The following is a 19,810-nucleotide window of genomic DNA, read 5'->3' as shown; positions in this document are numbered from 1 at the left end:
ACGTAATTGGGATATATGTATTTATCCTGAAATTATAATCTCTACACAGATAATATATTGATGCACCGAGATCAACCGACTATCTTAGAAATTTACAATCCTCAAAATGTCGACAGGAAGAATAACTGAAAATCACAAACAAGATATTAAAAGATCTTTTCTTTGCCCTCGAAGTTTCTCTCGTCTAATAAAACATTGGTTCCATGAGAAAATCACACAGTTAATACAACATGCATTGCCACAATTCAGTTATATATCTACTGTTATGTTTTCCTTCAGTCTCAATATGAAATCTGTACAAATACAACATTCACCAAAATTTGGGATCAATAACAGGGTCTACAACAAAATATTAGTTTTGGATAAGTCCGATAATGGGAACAAGTGAGAGCAATATAAAATGGGCAGTTGTTAAAGAGATACTACAGCAATATACTGCAGCCTCCTAAAACATACTTAATGAACATACATCATCACCGTATATCTGCTCTCAAGACGTGAAACCAAAGAAAACAAATAAACAAAGCCAAAAAGAACGCACAAACTAAAATTTAAAAATCGCTTCACTAAAAGTCAATTCAATGTACTCCTTATACTTTAATCTAATCACGTAAAATTTCACATTTTTTAGTAGCTATTTTTCTATGACAGCATTGCGCTGTTGTTTTAGCCAATCAGATTCGGCGTTACAAACAAATATCCAGTCTTGAGTGACATATTGTTTACACTTCACACACATGTCGCATATGTTTACCACGGTATCTGACCTAACATCATGGTATTTTTGTTCTTGGAAGCAGAAAGGCGAATGAATTTCGTGACCTTTCCTGAATTTAAGCTATTCATGACCGGAGTTACAAAATTACTTTTCTATTTTATATATGCGTGTGCCGAGTTCCAGAGAGACAGTAACCTGAATAATCAATGGTGTTTCTTCCTTACGCGAACGAAAGAGGAAGAAACAAATCTAAGCTACAAACGGGGCGGTAATTATTCATGTTGTGGTGATTGATGAACATAGCCGACGGATGACCCGATCACATGACTAGGAATGATTGGCGCATGGATTGGACCATCGATCAGAAATTATGTCGTCTTCAGTACGTCACGTGACAGTCATTGCTATTATTACTCAATATTCCAATGCCAATAAATTTCTCAGCGAACAAGAGATGCGTGTTGAAAACATATACCTTAGAGCAGGAGTCTAACGCAGAACCGAATCCTAACAACATTTAAATAGACAGCATAATTCTTGTTTCGGTGACTGAGCCTATTTTTAGACCTATTTAAGAACCATCAATAACGCCTATAGTTTATTGTTAGAACTCCACTTGACCTTCACAAACGAACATTCCGGATTATTCATTCAAAAACCAGAAGAGACATTAGCCAGAAAATGTCACTAACCTTCTAAGAATACATTTATATCCCTTTAAATGTCATTTGGGAAATTCAGCAGAGCGCATAGGATTATCGCTAGGGTTAAGTTGCCATGGTAACTTGTATAGGATTTTCGAGTGTTAATCAGTCATTTTCTTTGCTCCATCCTGTTATAGATTGGCAAATCATTTCCTCTTCCATTGTGACAAAGGAAACAGCCAAGAGTAGTATATGAATGCTGTTTGGAACCGTTTTAAAATCCTAAGTACATGGGATCACAATCGTTACGTCTATCATTTTCATTATGTAAATCTAACAGTTATGCAAATGAATGCATAGTGTTACATAAAATTAAAAGAAACAATCTGTACTTAGCCGTTTTTCTCCTTGTATTCGTCTTTTTTAATTCTAGTTCTTGTATATGTAAACAGGCAATGCCTTTATTTTAACACTATATTTGTCAGACGAAGGAAGGTGCAGAGAAATAAGACTAACGTAGAGTGTTTAAACGAGTGCTAGAAGATGATGGAACCGGTACCTTGGTTTCCATAGCAACGCAGCTTAAATGTCGATTATTTCCCGAAAAATGTCATATTTATATTTCCGTATAATGGTATGTTGACAAGCCGCAATGCTTTTTTTATATCTCTACGGCGACAGTTCTGAACAACGTACTCTTCTAGGCTTCACAACTCTTCTCCGACTTATAATAGGACTTATTTTCTAATGACTTTTTATTTCACTTTTGTTTTCTTTATGGGAGTTCTGGGAGGAAATGAGTTGACATATCATTCTTTTATGAGCGGAAAATAAGAGCAATCTATATGCGGGTGACAATGAAAAGGTAATTTAGTATTGAATACTCTTCATATAGATACACTGTTTGTGATGACAAAGTTACCATAAATATCAGCATGTCAGTGAATCTTTGGCAATAATGGCATCATAAACACACAAATGTTTAGCGTGTAACTATTGTAAAATAACACCGTCTACCGTGAAAAACAGCAACAAAAACACAACCCAGTGTTAAACTCAGCAACACGTATCATTCATTTGCTTAAAACGTGCAAAAACTATGTCTTTGACAACTTCCAATCATTTTAGTTCTTATAGAATGTCATGAATTACATTATATTTAGACTCTTGAGTTGTTTTAACGACTTTAAATGGTCTTCATCCCATTCGTCCTGGTAGAAGCATCATGGCAATTATCCATTTGTGATCCCAGCACTAGATAAGTTTGATTTAAATGAGCTTTATCAGAGATGCTTGCGTTTTCGTTGGCGAGTCATTTAATCTGTGTCACCTATACGCTTGACTTATAGGACATTTCAAGTCCTCTGGAGACATGGCAACAAAGGAATCTCAATATGTTTTCTACAAAGAGGGAAATTAAAGATCCAGCATTCGCCAAACGAAATAAAAACAAAATGAGACAAAAAGGAAATATCCAGAGCCAATGATGTGTCAAGATTTACGTTGGCAGCATATATTTTAAAGCCTTATTGGCAAAAGGGATTTTATCGGCAGCAATCAATTCTGATGTACGGGCATTTATTAAAAGAAATAAAAAAATATAACACTACGAAAACAGTGGATGTTACATAAAAAGTGATTCTTACTGACTCTAACTGTATATAAACGTTTGTAAACCAAACATGGAATTAAGTATTTAATAAATCACCTGCCTGGTATGAAGAATCATTTTTGTTTTAATTAATTTACTTTCACTTGCATATTATACAATAACCAAGCGGAAAGAGACTCGCTTTAAGATATTCGATATAGAACAGTCATCCTTAAAGTTATAAATGAATGCATACTATCGAAATTTGACATGATTCGATTTTGTACATAACTAAGACATATCTATGAGAAAAGAGTGTTTCAGCCTCCAGAAGGCACAACGTTACAACAGAACGGAGCAAGACGGAACGGGACTTAAAACTAAACCTAGCGAGGGAATAAAGACAGGATTCGCCGTTAATAAACACTATTCATCTCAACAGCCTTGTGAGACGGGACGGGATCAAAAAAAGATTCATATTAACAGCCTTGTGAGATGGGATAGGAATAAAAACTAGATTCAGTTTAACGGCTTTGTGAGACGGGGCGGGAATAAAAGCTAGATTCATCTTAACGGCTTTGAAAGACTGGACAGGAATAAAAACTAGATTCATCTTAACGGCCTTGTGAAACGGGACGGGAATTAAAACAAGATTCATATTAACGGTTTTGAGTGATTGAACAGGAATAAAAGCTAGATTCATCTTAACAGAACGGAGCAAGACGGAACGGGACTTAAAACTAAACCTAGCGAGGGAATAAAGACAGGATTCGCCGTTAATAAACATTATTCATCTCAACAGCCTTGTGAGACGGGACGGGAACAAAAAAAAAGATTCATATTAACAGCCTTGTGAGACAGGACGGGAATAAAAACTAGATTCAGCTTAACGGCTTTGTGAGACGGGGCGGGAATAAAAACTAGATTCATCTTAACAGCCTTGTGAGACGGGACGGGAATTAAAACAAAATTCATATTAACGGTCTTGAGAGACTGGACAGAAATAAAAGCTAGATTCATATTAACGGCCTTGTGAGATGAGATAGGAATAAAAACTAGATTCATATTAACGGCTTTGTGAGACGGGACAGGAATAAAAGCTAGATTCATCTTAACAGCCTTGTGAGACGGGACGGGAATAAAAACAAGATTCATATTAACGGTCTTGAGAGACTGGACAGGAATAAAAGCTAGATTCATCTAAACAGCCTTGTGAGACGGGACGGGAATAAAAACTAGATTCAGCTTAACGGCTTTGTGAGACGGGGCGGGAATAAAAGCTAGATTCATCTTAACAGCCTTGAAAGACTGGACAGGAATAAAAGCTAGATTCATCTTAACGGCATTGTGAGACGAGACGGGAATAAAAACAAGAGTCATTTTAACGGCATTGAAAGACTGGACAGGAATAAAAGCTAGATTCATATAAACGGCCTTGAAAGACTGGACAGGAATAAAACTAGATTCATCTTAACGGACTTGAAAGACAGGACAGGAATAAAAGCTAGATTCATCTTAACGGCCTTGTGAGACGAGACAGGAATAAAGATAAGAGTCATCTTAACAGCCTTGAGAGACGGGACGGGAATAAAACCTAAACATTTATGACTTAAACTCCCCTATTTTATGACGAGAGCTTAAAAACAAGATTCAGCTAAACAGCCCTATAGGTTTTTTTTAAAAACTAATCTGATATATGGATCAAGACAAGGAAAATGGGAGAAAATAAAGCTTTGTAATTAACTTATGATGACTATTTCAAGCATTTTATTTGTTTTATCAGAGAAGGTTCTCTGAACTTTAGTTCTTCTAAAATAACCGTTTGTACAGCTTATTGCATGAACGTTGTCGTAGAAACTACAGCGTCAAAACAAATTTAAATACCATAATTTGATTTATCTTGCAATTTTAAGGCAGTCAAATTCTAGAACAATATGACATCACATTACCTTGTAGAGTCAGATATGTCGACAAATGGTATTGCATCTGTACAAGGAAGCAATGCTATTTATTACAGCTTCAAAGGGTTCAATGTACATCAAATGGGACCGTCTAAATGTGGACTGCAGTAAATTTCAATATTAATATGCTTGTCACAAAATCAATATGCTCATTTATAATTAACGGTTTGTTTTTTTAAATTATTTCAAACAAGTACTTCATACTTCGATAACCTACCTCCAAAGTATTATCAAAACACGTGCTTTCAAATTATTAAAAAAAACTAAAAAACAAAAAAATGTGCAGGAAACGGCAAAAGTGGAATTCTTTCTCTAAAAGACAAAATTACCATTGCATTGAAGCTTCAATGAATGGTAACGTCCGCGGTAACCTTGTTGTACTTAACATATCTAAAACATAGACATTTTAGGTGGAGCCAGGATTAAAGCCAACACACCGATATTTCCTATTATTACACATCGCATAACTCATAATTAACTCCCTTGATTTGAGCTCTTCAATGCCGTTACCAGGGAATCCTACACCTTAGACTTTATTGTAATGGAACAAAAGAACAGTATATATGTGGGGTGGACTGTAATATACATTGAACTTACCCTTTTTAACGTACATATGTAGATAGCCCAATACAACTAAATAATAATGATATAAAAATAGGACTAGAATCACACTAAACGAGTTCTTCTTTCTCAGATAAGTCATTGATGGTAAAGCCGATATTGCACAAGGAGATTATTAGTGGAGAAGGTCAATGGCAAGGTCAATGGCATGGTCAATGGCAAGGTCAATGGCAAGGTCAATGTCCTCAGGTAGAACTGAATAAACCTCGTGGCACTATGACAGCAATCTTCGTTGTACTAAAGAAAATCAAACAGGGACGACAACTCTCCGATGCCAAGCGGAATCATTTTTACAGCTACTGAACGTTTATTATTAGCATTACCATCTTACCTCTTTGAAATAATTTTAATAAAGCAATTTTTTTACAAAATTTTAATTGGTATGTTGAATCAAAGTGGATTTATAAGCAAAATTAATTTTAGAATTTTAATTTACCATCTGCATTCTTATGGATATGCAAAACAGCCACTTACGAAGCATGAACACCTTTACTAATGTTTCATGGATTATATATTATATCAATTATAACAAAAATATCAATCAAAATTAATTAAAGTTTGTAGATTATAATTTCATAGCGTCGTAATCGCGTATGTAAAAAATCAAAATGGTTACATGCTATCACATATTTCGCATATGCTATGCCTTCGCTTACTTCGAAGACCCGAGAAAGATTTGTCAATGCCAAACATATCAAAATATCAAAATAACAAAAGAACAATCGACAAGAACCGTAAGTCATAACATGCACTCTGTCCATGATATACGCATGAATATTGAATCTAAAGAGAACTTCCGTGTACTTTCATCATTTCATATTTTTTTTCGATGCTATTTCTTTGCATTGTCTATTTACGAGGGTGCAATATGACTCAATACGATAATCCGACAACTGTTTATACATAAAACAGTTATTTTTAGAGACACAATAAAATGTAGATCTGTGGTTAGATGGGACAAATACGGTGTATCGGATTGAGTGCACTTCCTGTTCTGTCTCTGACGTTGCTATGGTGACAGTAATATCAACAGATGACAGCGCTATATTTGCATTTGCGTTCGACTTGGAACAGCAAACATAAGTGACGACAGTAATTCTTAGTTCTTAGGTTTCAGTTTGAAAGCATAAACATATCACCAAGCGTTAATACGGAATCTGGTATTGGCGATTCGCCAAGCAAACCAACCGCCTATCGCACGGGACTTTGTACTGGCACCTGTCTATAATTGTACGTAAAACAAATTAGAACATACCTTCTGATTGTATGATGATGTATAAAGATACTAACATATCAGAAGCATTCCCAGCAATCGTAAATGTTCAATTTAAGCACCATAGCTTTGAAGAGCTGTGTACCATGATCGTTTGACGCAAATGCAACTATACGAACAATATATACGTCAACAGAATTTCAACGGAAAAATGGTGATGTCGTTTAGGAATAATTAAAATATTTTGTTACTAAAATAACAACACTTCGCTCTTAACATTAAAAAGATAAGTATGTCAGAGGTAGATGTAAAAACGAGACAATGGATTAATTTAATTAACTTTGATTGAGATTGTGCCGTTATATATGGTATAACATTAATACCCAGCAATACCACATCCTAGTAAATTCTGGAGGATGGCGGTATAAACATGTCGGCAGGCTACAGAATACTCTAAACCAGGCTGATTTACAATGGTATGTATGAGAGTCCGACTTAAAATGTGACATGTTGGTGTATATGTTGTAGTATCGATGGTGATCGATGGTCGGATTTCTCCACTGGCTATGAGAAAGGCCAGACAGGTCAGCTTCACGGACCAAATGTATGTTTCAACAAATGACATTCCTCTCACGTAGTGTATTTACAAGCCTTGCTGTAATCATCAGAGCGCCTAAAATAGCAACGCCGAAAGGGAGTAAACAACTGGACAACACAGACGAACAACAACTGGACAAAACAGACGAACCAACAACTAGACAAAACAGACGAACTAACAACTATACAAAACAGACGAACTAACAACTGCACAACACAGACAAACCAACAACTGGACAAAACAGACGAACTAACAACTGGACAAAACAGACGAACCAACAACTGCACAACACGGACGAACCAAAAACTGCACAAAACAGACGAATAAACAACTAGACAAAACAGACGAATCAACAACTGGACAAAGCAGACGAATCAACAACTGGACAAAACAGACGAATCAACAACTAGACAAAACAGACGAACCAACAACTAGACATAACAGGCGAATAAACAACTGGCAAAAACAGAGGAGCCAACAACTGGCCAAAACAGACGAATCAACAACTAGACAAAACAGACGAATCAACAACTGCACAAAACAGACGAATCAACAACTGGAGTAAAAAAGAGGAATCAACAACTAGACATAACAGGCGAATAATTAATTGGAAAAAACAGACGAATTAACAACTAGACAAAACAGACGAATCAACAACTGGACAAAACAGACGAATCAACAACTGGACAAAACAGACAAAGCAACAACTGGATAACACAGACAAAGCAACAACTAGACAAAACAGACGAACTAACAACTGGATAACACAGACGAACAACAACTAGACAAAACAGACGGACCAACAACTAGACAAAACAGACGAACTAACAACTGGACAAAACAGACGAACTAACAACTGCACAACACAGACAAAGCAACAACTGGACAACACAGACAAAGCAACAACTGGACAAAACAGACGAATCAACAACTGGACAAAACAGACGAACCAACAACTGCACAAAACAGACGAACCAACAACTGGACAAAACAGACGAATCAACAACTGGACAAAACAGACGAATCAACAACTGGACAAAACAGACGAATCAACAACTAGACAAAACAGACGAATTAACAACTAGACAAAACAGACGAATTAACAACTAGACAAAACAGACGAATCAACAACTGGACAAAACAGACGAATCAACAACTGGACAAAACAGACGAACAACAACTGACAAAACAGACGAATAACAACAGACAAAACAGACGAACAACAACTAGACAAAACAGACGAACTAACAATGGACAAACAGACGAACAAACTGACAAACAGACGAACAACACAGACAAAACAGACGAACAACAACTAGACAAAACAGACGAACTAACAACTGACAACTAACAACTGGACAAAACAGACGAACTAACAACTGACAAAACAGACAAAGCAACAACTGCACAACACAGACAAAGCAACAACTGGACAAAACAGACGAATCAACAACTGGACAAAACAGACGAATCAACAACTGGACAAAACAGACGAACCAACAACTGGACAAAACAGACGAATCAACAACTGGACAAAACAGACGAACCAACAACTGGACAAAACAGACGAATCAACAACTAGACAAAACAGACGAATTAACAACTAGACAAAACAGACGAATTAACAACTAGACAAAACAGACGAATTAACAACTAGACAAAACAGACGAATCAACAACTGGACAAAACAGACGAATCAACAACTGGACAAAACAGACGAATCAACAACTGGACAAAACAGACGAACTAACAACTAGACAAAACAGACGAACTAACAACAGGACAAAACAGACGAACTAACAACTAGACAAAACAGACGAAAACTAACAACTGGACAAAACAGACGAACTAACAACTGCAAAAAAACAGACAAACCAACAACTGCACAAAACAGACGAACCAACAACTGCACAAAACAGACGAACTAACAACTAGACAAAACAGACGAAATCAACCACTGGACAAAACAGACGAATAAACAACTAGACAAAACAGACGAATCAACAACTAGATAAAACAGACGAATCAACAACTGGCCAAAACAGACGAATAAACAACTAGACAAAACAGACGAATTAACAACTGGACAAAACAGACGAATTAACAACTAGACAAAACAGACAATCAACAACTGGACAAAACACGACGAACCAACAACTAGACAAAACAGACGAATAAAAGCAACTAGACATAACAACAGACGAAAAACAACTAGACAAAAACAGACGAACAATAACTAGACAAAACAGATGAACTAACAACAGACAAACGACGAACAACAAAAAAGACAAAACAACGAAAACAACTGACAAACAGACGAATTAACAATGACAAAACAGACGAATCAACAACTAGACAAAACAGACGAATCAACAACTGGACAAAACAGACGAATTAACAACTAGACAAAACAGACGAATTAACAACTGGACAACACAGACAAAGCAACAACTGGACAACACAGACAAAGCAACAACTGGACAAAACAGACAAAGCAACAACTGGATAACACAGACAAAGCAACAACTAGACAAAACAGACGAACTAACAACTGGATAACACAGACGAACAACAACAACTAGACAAAACAGACGGACCAACAACTAGACAAAACAGACGAACTAACAACTAACAACTGGACAAAACAGACGAACTAACAACTGGACAACACAGACAAAGCAACAACTGGACAACACAGACAAAGCAGCAACTGGACAAAACAGACAAAGAACTGACAAACAGACGAACAACAACTGGACAAAACAGACACGAACCACAACTGACAAAACAACGAACACAATGGACAAAACAGACGAAAACAGACAGACACTCAACAACTGGACAAAACAGACGAACCAACAACTGGACAAAACAGACGAACTAACAACTGGACAAAACAGACGAATCAACAACTGGACAAAACAGACGAACCAACAACTGGACAAAACAGACGAACCAACAACTGGACAAAACAGACGAATCAACAACTGGACAAAACAGACGAATCAACAACTGGAAAAAACAGACGAATTAACAACTGGACAAAACAGAAGAATTAACAACTGAACAAAAACTAATCCATCTTTCTAGCGAGTAACGAAGTCGGGCGATCATAGATTGGACAATAATTGTTATTTCTTAATCATTGAAAACCTTCCCGATAGATGCACAGGTGGCTAACTCAATGAAAATGGATGTTGTCATACATTTTTTGTATTTGGTGGATCGACTGATGAATATATATAACAGTCACGTGATTTTTTTTCAGAAAATACGAGAATCAAAAAATTCTTAAAAAATCGGGATATTTACTATAAAACAGAGAAAGGGACGACAGTCGCCATATTGTAATTTTTACCCCCGCCTCGAATAAAGTTTTTTTTTTCTTCTTCACAATAATATACCTTTTTTCCTAGAGTCATAGTCACGCATGAGACCATCGATAATCCAGAAACGTTCGGCTATATAAACGATGTCTGTATAGCCGAACGCAATATTTTAATCCCAAATTACCGCGCTTTCTGACTTGTGACATCGAAAGCAACGTCCTAGTGGAGAGCGATTAGAGTGACTTTCCCTGCAATGCTATTCAATCGGTTTAGTCAGAGATATTCCGATACATTTGTTTTCGCGGAAATTTAAATATTAAAACGTATCGGAATACCTCTGACTAAACCAATTAAATTACATTGCAGGGGAAGTCACTCTAATCGCTCTCCACTAGGACGTTGCTTTTGATGTCACTAGTCAGAAAGCGCCGGTAATTTTGTTTAAAACATTGCGTTCGACTTGGTGTGTGTGTGATTATGAATTATCGGTGGACTGATGCGTGACTTTGACTCTAGGAAAAAAGGTATACTATTGTGAAAAAAATAACTTTAATCGAGGCGGGGGTAAAAATTCCAATATGGCGACTGTTGTCCTTTCTCTGTTTTATAGTAAATATCCCGATTTTTTAAGAATTTTTCAAAACTCGTATTTTCTGAGAAAAAAAAATCACATGACTGTTATATATATTCATCAGTCCATCCACCAAATACAAAAAAAATGTATTATAACATCCATTTTCATTGAGTTAGCCCCCTGTGGATAGATGTTTTCTGATCATTTACATGGGTCATATAGCATAAACTAACTCCTTTATCAATTAAACTGTTAAGATATTTATTGTTTCCATATCACTTGTTGACTGTTTTTCATTGAGAGATATTCAACCTGTATTCAATGATTCACAAAAGAAATAAGTAATATCGATTGCAAACTATGATCACAGAAATTTAAGAATTATTTGTAATAGAACAAGATGTATACAAAACAAATGAGTAAATAAAAATGAAAACGAGGCTCGATATGGATTATTGAAATCAGTCTTATCATGTATAAATAAATCGTTGAAGACACTCCATACAGATGTGATGATATATACATGTGTGTTGAAAAGATAATATCCAATGATGCTTTGTTGGTGAAGGAAGACCGCAAATCCAAATCCAAATCCGTAAAGCTATCATCATAATTCTATACAAGACTATCCTTGAACCGTAGTATTATTTTTATATGAAACATTGTATTTCAATATTTAAAAATAATCGCTTGTACCACATGTCAAAGCATAGGGAAATTGCAATAAGTAGGATACCCATTTATAACAAACTTCTATAGCAAGAAGGTTCCAGTAAAACTTAATTGGTAGTAATGATATAAGTTTAAGTGTCTAATTTTACTGGTCTCAAACAGACCAAATGTGTGGTAAATTGAGGCTACTAACCCCCGGGACTGTTGATATCCTCCAGCAGTGTCTAAGGTCGGATATCTCCAAATGATCGCACTGAAGATTATGACAAATAAGTAACCATAATCTACGTGAGAATAAAAACGTTCACCTACCTTTTCTGCATATATAATCCCCAGGTGAGAATAATACTGGTTTTAAACGTAATACAAGTTCACATAAAAATCCTGCCTCAGTGTTCTGGAATACCTCGACACGCTTCAGGGTATCGAGATGGACGTGGATGGCTATTTCTGCCTTAAGTTTATCAGGAAGGAGGGAAAGAGTTCGTTCTTCGTCGGTAGATTTATTGCAGTACCAGAGATAGTCGAACCATTTGATGACCCGGTCCTGTAGACGTAGAGGTACCCGGCGTAGAGACATGTACGTCTTCACGCCGTCAAGTTTGGCTGCAACAAACAAAAGTAAGAGTTTAGAAACCATTTGTATAGACATCCAATATAAAAAGAAAACAAGACATTTTTCACCTAGAACGCAGAAAATATTTATAACATTAAGTGTGTAGTTTTTATTTCGTTAAGTTTTGGTATTTTAGGTACCATATGTACAAAGAGATACAACAAGAAAAATAAGAAAGTAGTTTTTTATCAAGAACAAAATGCAGAATGTACGTTTCACGTCGTCGGGGTTGACTACACAGAAGCAATATCAAAATCATAGAATGTTAACTGCAATAATCGAAACAATTAGATATATTCAAGTTACTGCGTGTTGAGTTAGTCAGGTATGGCTGCAATAAAAAGTCATATCGCTATTATATTAGTAATATACTCGTCATTTACAAAGGGATTATGGTGAGATTGCGTAGTCTTCCGCAACAAAAATGAACATTTTACTCATTGTCAAGATTTTAGTGATCATTTATAAGGACACAATATTCAACTGCGCTTAAATATCATTCAACTGCTGTCCATATAATTTGCAATGTGCTCTAGCACAAAAGGTCGTTTGTTATTTAAGGAATTTGAAATACTGCCATGTCATACGGACCCCGTTCAATGCCTGCACCAGACTCCACAAACATGCCCTCTTTATATTGGATATATATTATATATACAAAACACTTTCATTTTTCTCACTGTTAAATCGAGCATGACCGCCGAGCAGCCATTTTGAATTCGAAGCATTTAGGTGTGAGGTTTGTTCTTGGTATTCTACCAGATTCTTGTACCTGTTAATTAACGACTCAAAGCTGACGGAAACTGCACCTCTATCATTAACAGAATAGGACAGAGGTTGTCTGTAATAGGAATATATTGGTAAAGTTACATCTCAAGAATGATTAAGTTTAATATATTTTTGCGATACATATTTTGTTTTGTTTTGTAATGAACTGATGATAATAGTAAATATGTATGATTGTACATATAAGTTATTTATCCATGTAGGGGAAAATCAACATTAATTTGTAACTTTGAATGATTGTTTATACAACTGTTTATGCGGATCGTTCTACAGTACAATCAAACTTCCATTGTATTTTGTAATGCATTGTGTCAAAGGTATTGTTTTAAAAACAGGTGCAACATTTGACCTATTGACCTTTCACAAGCTAACGTGAATAGGCCCTACCACATCTCTAGAGACCCTTCATTGTGAAGGCAAAGACTCCCCCTTCGGGGCATTTTCATTTCTGAATACACTATCATTATAGAGAGCCTAGGGGAGCGGACTCCAATTACCCACGTTGGTAGCTAGGACTGTTCAGGGCCTTTCTTTGCACCCCGGGCTGACAGAAGAAGAATTGATCATTTCTCCAGCATCGTAATCAGACTTTCCAGCCAAATACATCAGCACATTAGATCGATACTGAAACAGACTCGCATTCTCCTACACAAACCCGATCCTCAGCAAGCATTCTGTTTCATCTTCTAACATATCACCTTTAATAAGATAATTAATAATTCTTATTATAATTACACCAGAAGCTATTCTGTCATCACATAAGAATTTTATAATTGTGAAGGTGTTTACCCCTTTCTTAAAATTCCTGACGAGACCCTTAAGAGCTGAGCTCCGTTATACCTCTGTATAATAACAAGGCTTATACTATCGACTGTTGTTTGGCGCTGGTGAAGGCAGTCACACTTTTCACTCCTTATATTTATTTCGCTTTCTCGGCTTTTACAACACTGCCTTGCTTGGGTTGTTGAATATTGTCGATGATAGCTAGATTTTGTCGCCATAAAAATAGATTTTTTCTTATACTTACGAGATGCTATTATTTTCAGCTTAATTATGCCATAGACAAAGTGCAGATTATTGTATCATAATGGGAAGACATCTACAACGAAACAAGACAAAAGCTAAATACATAAATCTGTACAACGACCCGTAACGTAATGCTATGTCAGTGATTTCTTTATGGCGTAACAGTCTTCCATAAATACCGGAGAGGTGTTGTGAGAGTCTTCCACAAATACTGGAGAGGTGTTGTGAGAGTTTCGCCGTTCTAACCTTGAACACAGATAAATGTGTAATGACCTCAGTTTTAATGGCGTCGATCCCACTTGTCTGCGGGACAACGGCAACACTCCGGCGTGCTATCCTATTAGGATGGTCAAGGCTACGGAAGCACCCTCTACATGGTTTGTTAAGAGATAACATACACTTGCATGCTGAACATTTTATTTGTTGTTTCTTAATCCCTACTTAGAGACTACAATTTACATGTGTATGGTATATGGGGATCATTTCAACCATTTTCCACCTTGTAAGAATGATGTGGTTTGATTGGTCGAACGTCCAGGGTCATTTCAGGACGTGACCGGTTTAGATGGAGGGAAAGCCGTAATACCCAGAAAAAAACCCATCAACCATTGGTCGATGCCTGGCAACTGACACACATAGGATTCTCGACCAAGAGGGGAGGATCTGTGATAATATGTCAAGACATCTTAACCACTCGGCCACCGCAGACCTTGTTAGAATGAAAGTTATATAGTATACTGTGACAACATATTGTCGCCTGCCCTATGAATCAAAACAAGTTATGGGCTAAAACACATTAATTGAAGAAATGTCGATCAGAACATGTCGTATTTTAATTTGAAATTTCCAGAAAATCTCATTTGAACCCCAGAGAACTGACAAGTTAAATCAGCATTAGCCGATAACCGGAAGGATTGATAGTCGATTTGTACAGCCGACATGGGTTTAGCTAAAGAATTGAAAGAATTCAGCGATAAAGAAGAATATGACAGGGGATTTGAAACAAATATCGGGATTTATGGCAGAAATAAAATTGCATCATATTTGTCGTCAACTGTCCATAAATTTGTTTTCTACGACATCTTGATTACAATGTTGGCGAATCGGCAATGTTGTTAAGACAATGATTTACTGACGTCATTTTTACCAAAAATAACTCGCCGATAGTATCACACAAACTAAGGATTTATACCATAAACATCACTAAAAATACTTCACGTCGTTTAAGGATTTCAAAGTTATAAAGGTCATTCGTAAAACAGCAACGACCATTTCGGTGGCATGAGTCGCAAGAGGTAGCTGTTACACGATCTATGTATATCCAAGACCAGTAAAAGTTTGTCTAGCTCATATGAAGTATCTTGCATATCAAAGAATTTCTTAAAAGTCCTCCTTAGTGCTAGAAGAACCCAAACATTCATCAAGCTAAAGTTTCTAGTGATTATAATCAGTCAGATGTAAGATTTGAAATAACTTTAATATGATCGAACTATCTCAGCGCACAACAATGTCTATAGCTCTCATCCCTCAGGATTTGTATTTCTTAACGTGATATGTACACCCATTGTTTGTATAGAAAATAATGGACTCCGTGACATTGCTGTCCCAAGTTTAGACCGATATTAGTTACTAGTGCCTTGGCACGCTTTGTAGAGTTTATTACAGCACCTTCTGGAAAAATTGATGCAATTAATTTTCGAGTTATCTCCCGTAGAATATATCAAATTACCAAATGTGAATCATCATAATGTAAGAAATTTGAGAAAATATGCTACGTATGTGGAGTTGTCTATAGGAAAAACAGACGTGTTACAATACTACACTTATATATGGTAAGTTGGTAACTTAATTTACATGTATTATAATCGTTTTCAAATAACAAAAACGTTTTATATCCATCGATGTTGAAATAAGATACTTCTGGCACTAATATAATATCCTTTACCAACCTTTACGTAGTACCATTCTTGAACCTTACTTAGCAATCTTTGGGATCAGTATCTTATGTAAATGATTACGAATACTAGTATTGATAATACCTTTTATTTTTGGGTCCTATTTAAACGTGCTAAGAGATATATTTATAAGGATCTCATTCCTATTGTGTAGTGTAAAGCATATAGTATTTATACTGTAGACACACCGAGAAGCACATCCCGTCTATTCACACTGTACTGAGAGTGGGTGAACCATTCGTTCCATTGCACTAAGAGTAAATCTGAAGCAGAAACAGCATCACACACACAAACTCTCAACTCAAATCCGAAAGTGATTCGGTGTCAAGGGATACATTAGATGGAAGAAAGTGACGAAAGTGAGACAGTACAAGATCAAATGTAGTTGCCGTTTTTGAACTAAAGGACGTGTACTTTGACGCAACCTGAGATAACGTCTCCGTAATTGAGAGATCCGATTGTCTATATAATCGTCTGTATGTGTCATTATCTGATGTATGAGTACTGACTATGGAGCAAAACTGTTATGGTATGCGCTTTGTGATATAACTAATTAGTAAAACAATAAATGTTGACCTTGACGGTACTTAAGCCTCGTTAACGTATATTACACACGATTTGTCGATAACGCTGAACGCCATCACTCATATCTTGTCATAAACAGAAACAATCTACCGTTTATCATGTACATATCTAGGATTTCTAACGTCTAATCACCCACTACTTCAGTAAATTATATATCTGCCTTTATTTTTACTGTTAATGTGGACTAACATTTTCGATGATTGAATATTTGAAGAATTGATACTGCGGAAATGTAATGAATTAAACAATGAACTAGTCATCGGGGTTATCAGGTCAATAATCGCTATATGTTACATATATATTTGAGAAAGAAATATCGACTATAAAACTGATTAATGTAAGGATTTATAGGTCAAAAGGTCAGTAGGTCAATAGTGAAAACCATAAACCTCCACCGTCCTGCATGTAAGACGTAGCACATAGACGCCACTGTCCTGCAGGTTAGATGTAGCACATAGACACTATATCCTGCATGTTAGATGCAGCACATAGACGCCACTGTCCTGCAGGATAGACGTAACACATAGACACTATATCCTGCATGTTAGATGCAGCACATCGACACTTTGTCCTACAGGATAGACGTAACACATGGACGCCACTGTCCTGCAGGATAGACGTAACACATAGACACTATATCCTGCATGTTAGATGCAGCACCTCGACAATTTGTCCTACAGGATAGACGTAACACATATACACCACTGTCCTGCAGGATAGACGTAACACATAGACACTATATCCTGCATGTTAGATGCAGCACATAGACAATTTGTCCTACAGGATAGACGTATAACATAGACACCATTGTCCTACAGGTTAGATGTAGCACATATACACCATTGTCCTACACGTTAGATGTAGCACATAGACACCATTGTCCTACAGGTTAGATGTATAACATAGACATCATTGTCCTACAGGTTAGATGTAGCACATATACATCATTGTCCTACAGGTTAGATGTATAACATAGACATCATTGTCCTACAGGTTAGATGTAGCACATAGACACCATTGTCCTACAGGTTAGATGTAGCACATAGACACCATTGTCCTACAGGTTAGATGTAGCACATAGACACCATTGTCCTACAGGTTAGATGTAGCACATAGACACTATGTCCTACAGGTTAGATGTAGCACACAGACACCGTTGTCCTACAGGTTAGATGTAGCACATAGACACCATTCTCCTACAGGTTAGATGTAGCACACATACACCATTGTCCTACAGGTTAGATGTAGCACATAGACACCATTCTCCTACAGGTTAGATGTAGCACACATACACCATTGTCCTACAGGTTAGATGTAGCACATAGACACCATTGTCCTACAGGTTAGATGTAGCACATAGACATCATTGTCCTACAGGTTAGATGTAGCACATAGACACCATTGTCCTACAGGTTAGATGTAGCACATAGACACCATTGTCCTACAGGTTAGATGTAGCACATATACACCATTGTCCTACAGGTTAGATGTAGCACATAGACACCATTGTCCTACAGGTTAGATGTAGCACATAGACACTTTGTCCTACAGGTTAGATGTAGCACATAGACACCATTGTCCTACATGTAAGATGTAGCACATATACACCATTGTCCTACAGGTTAGATGTAGCACATAGACACTTTGTCCTACAGGTTAGATGTAGCACATATACACCATTGTCCTACAGGTTAGATGTAGCACATAGACACTTTGTCCTACAGGTTAGATGTAGCACATAGACACTTTGTCCTACAGGTTAGATGTAGCACATAGACATCATTGTCCTACAGGTTAGATGTAGCACATAGACACCATTGTCCTACAGGTTAGATGTAGCACATAGACACCATTGTCCTACAGGTTAGATGTAGCACATAGACACCATTCTCCTACAGGTTAGATGTAGCACACATACATCATTGTCCTACAGGTTAGATGTAGCACATAGACATCATTGTCCTACAGGTTAGATGTAGCACATATACATAACCATTGTCCTACAGGTTAGATGTAGCACATAGACACCATTGTCCTACAGGTTAGATGTAGCACATAGACATCATTGTCCTACAGGTTAGATGTAGCACATAGACACCATTGTCCTACAGGTTAGATGTAGCAGACAGAAAGACACAATTGTCCTACAGGTTAGATGTAGCAGATGTATAACATAGACACTTTGTCCTACAGGTTAGATGTAGCACATAGACACCATTTTCTTTTACCTCAGACAGGGATATCTACAGTTTTACTGGTGTGAGATTTTTCTCTCTGTTACCCCGAACAGGGATATCCACAGTTTTACCGGTGTGAGATTAATATAATCTTTCACCCCCTTTGGGGTGAGACAGGAGAATCTCAACCCCAGGGGTAAGATTCTTAAGTTGTCAAACACGAGGCTGTACCGAGTGTTTGACAGATTAAGAATCTTATCCAGAGGGTTGAGATATCTTGCAGGACAGTGGCGTTTATTAAAAATGCTTGGTCAGTTTGATGTAATGATAAGGTGACCGATATTAAGAATGAAGTGGTGGGGGCGTTATGAAGTTGATTCTGATATTTGTGTTCCTTCTATTATAGGTGAGTTTTAGCAGACCTTCTTTAATCATTTAATGAATTACTCTCTGTGTGTACTCTTAATAAACCCCAATGCTCACCACAATTAAAGTTAAAATCACTTTTATAATAACATAAATCCGTTATTATGTGTTTATTTATATACGCCATGTTGAATTTCTTAATCAGACGTTTCCAGGACAACAAATGCTAAAGGACGACTGACACAGTACAGTAATCAACACTGTCAGAAACTCTCTTATTCCTGACTGTGTTCCTCCGTATCCCCAGCCCCTAGGGAGCCAGTCCATACACTAGACAGGGTCTTAGTGATCCTATATAGATCATCCAATGATACTCTC

At 36.7% G+C, this 19,810-nt stretch overlaps 1 protein-coding gene across 1 annotated transcript in view; it reads right to left on the bottom strand.

The window, feature by feature from the left end:
• LOC138307496 (cyclic nucleotide-gated channel rod photoreceptor subunit alpha-like) overlaps positions 1 to 19,810 on the bottom strand; it is a 134,716-nt gene that overhangs the window by 17,208 nt on the left and 97,698 nt on the right. The window contains exon 2 of the mRNA XM_069248275.1: positions 12,234 to 12,527. Coding sequence (XP_069104376.1) covers positions 12,234 to 12,527 — 294 coding nt within the window. The remainder of the gene's footprint in view (positions 1 to 12,233; positions 12,528 to 19,810) is intronic.

This window comes from Argopecten irradians, chromosome 14, assembly GCF_041381155.1.
Source record: "Argopecten irradians isolate NY chromosome 14, Ai_NY, whole genome shotgun sequence".
Classification (NCBI taxonomy): Eukaryota; Metazoa; Mollusca; class Bivalvia; order Pectinida; family Pectinidae; genus Argopecten; species Argopecten irradians.
This window is presented reverse-complemented; position numbering and strand designations above follow the sequence as displayed.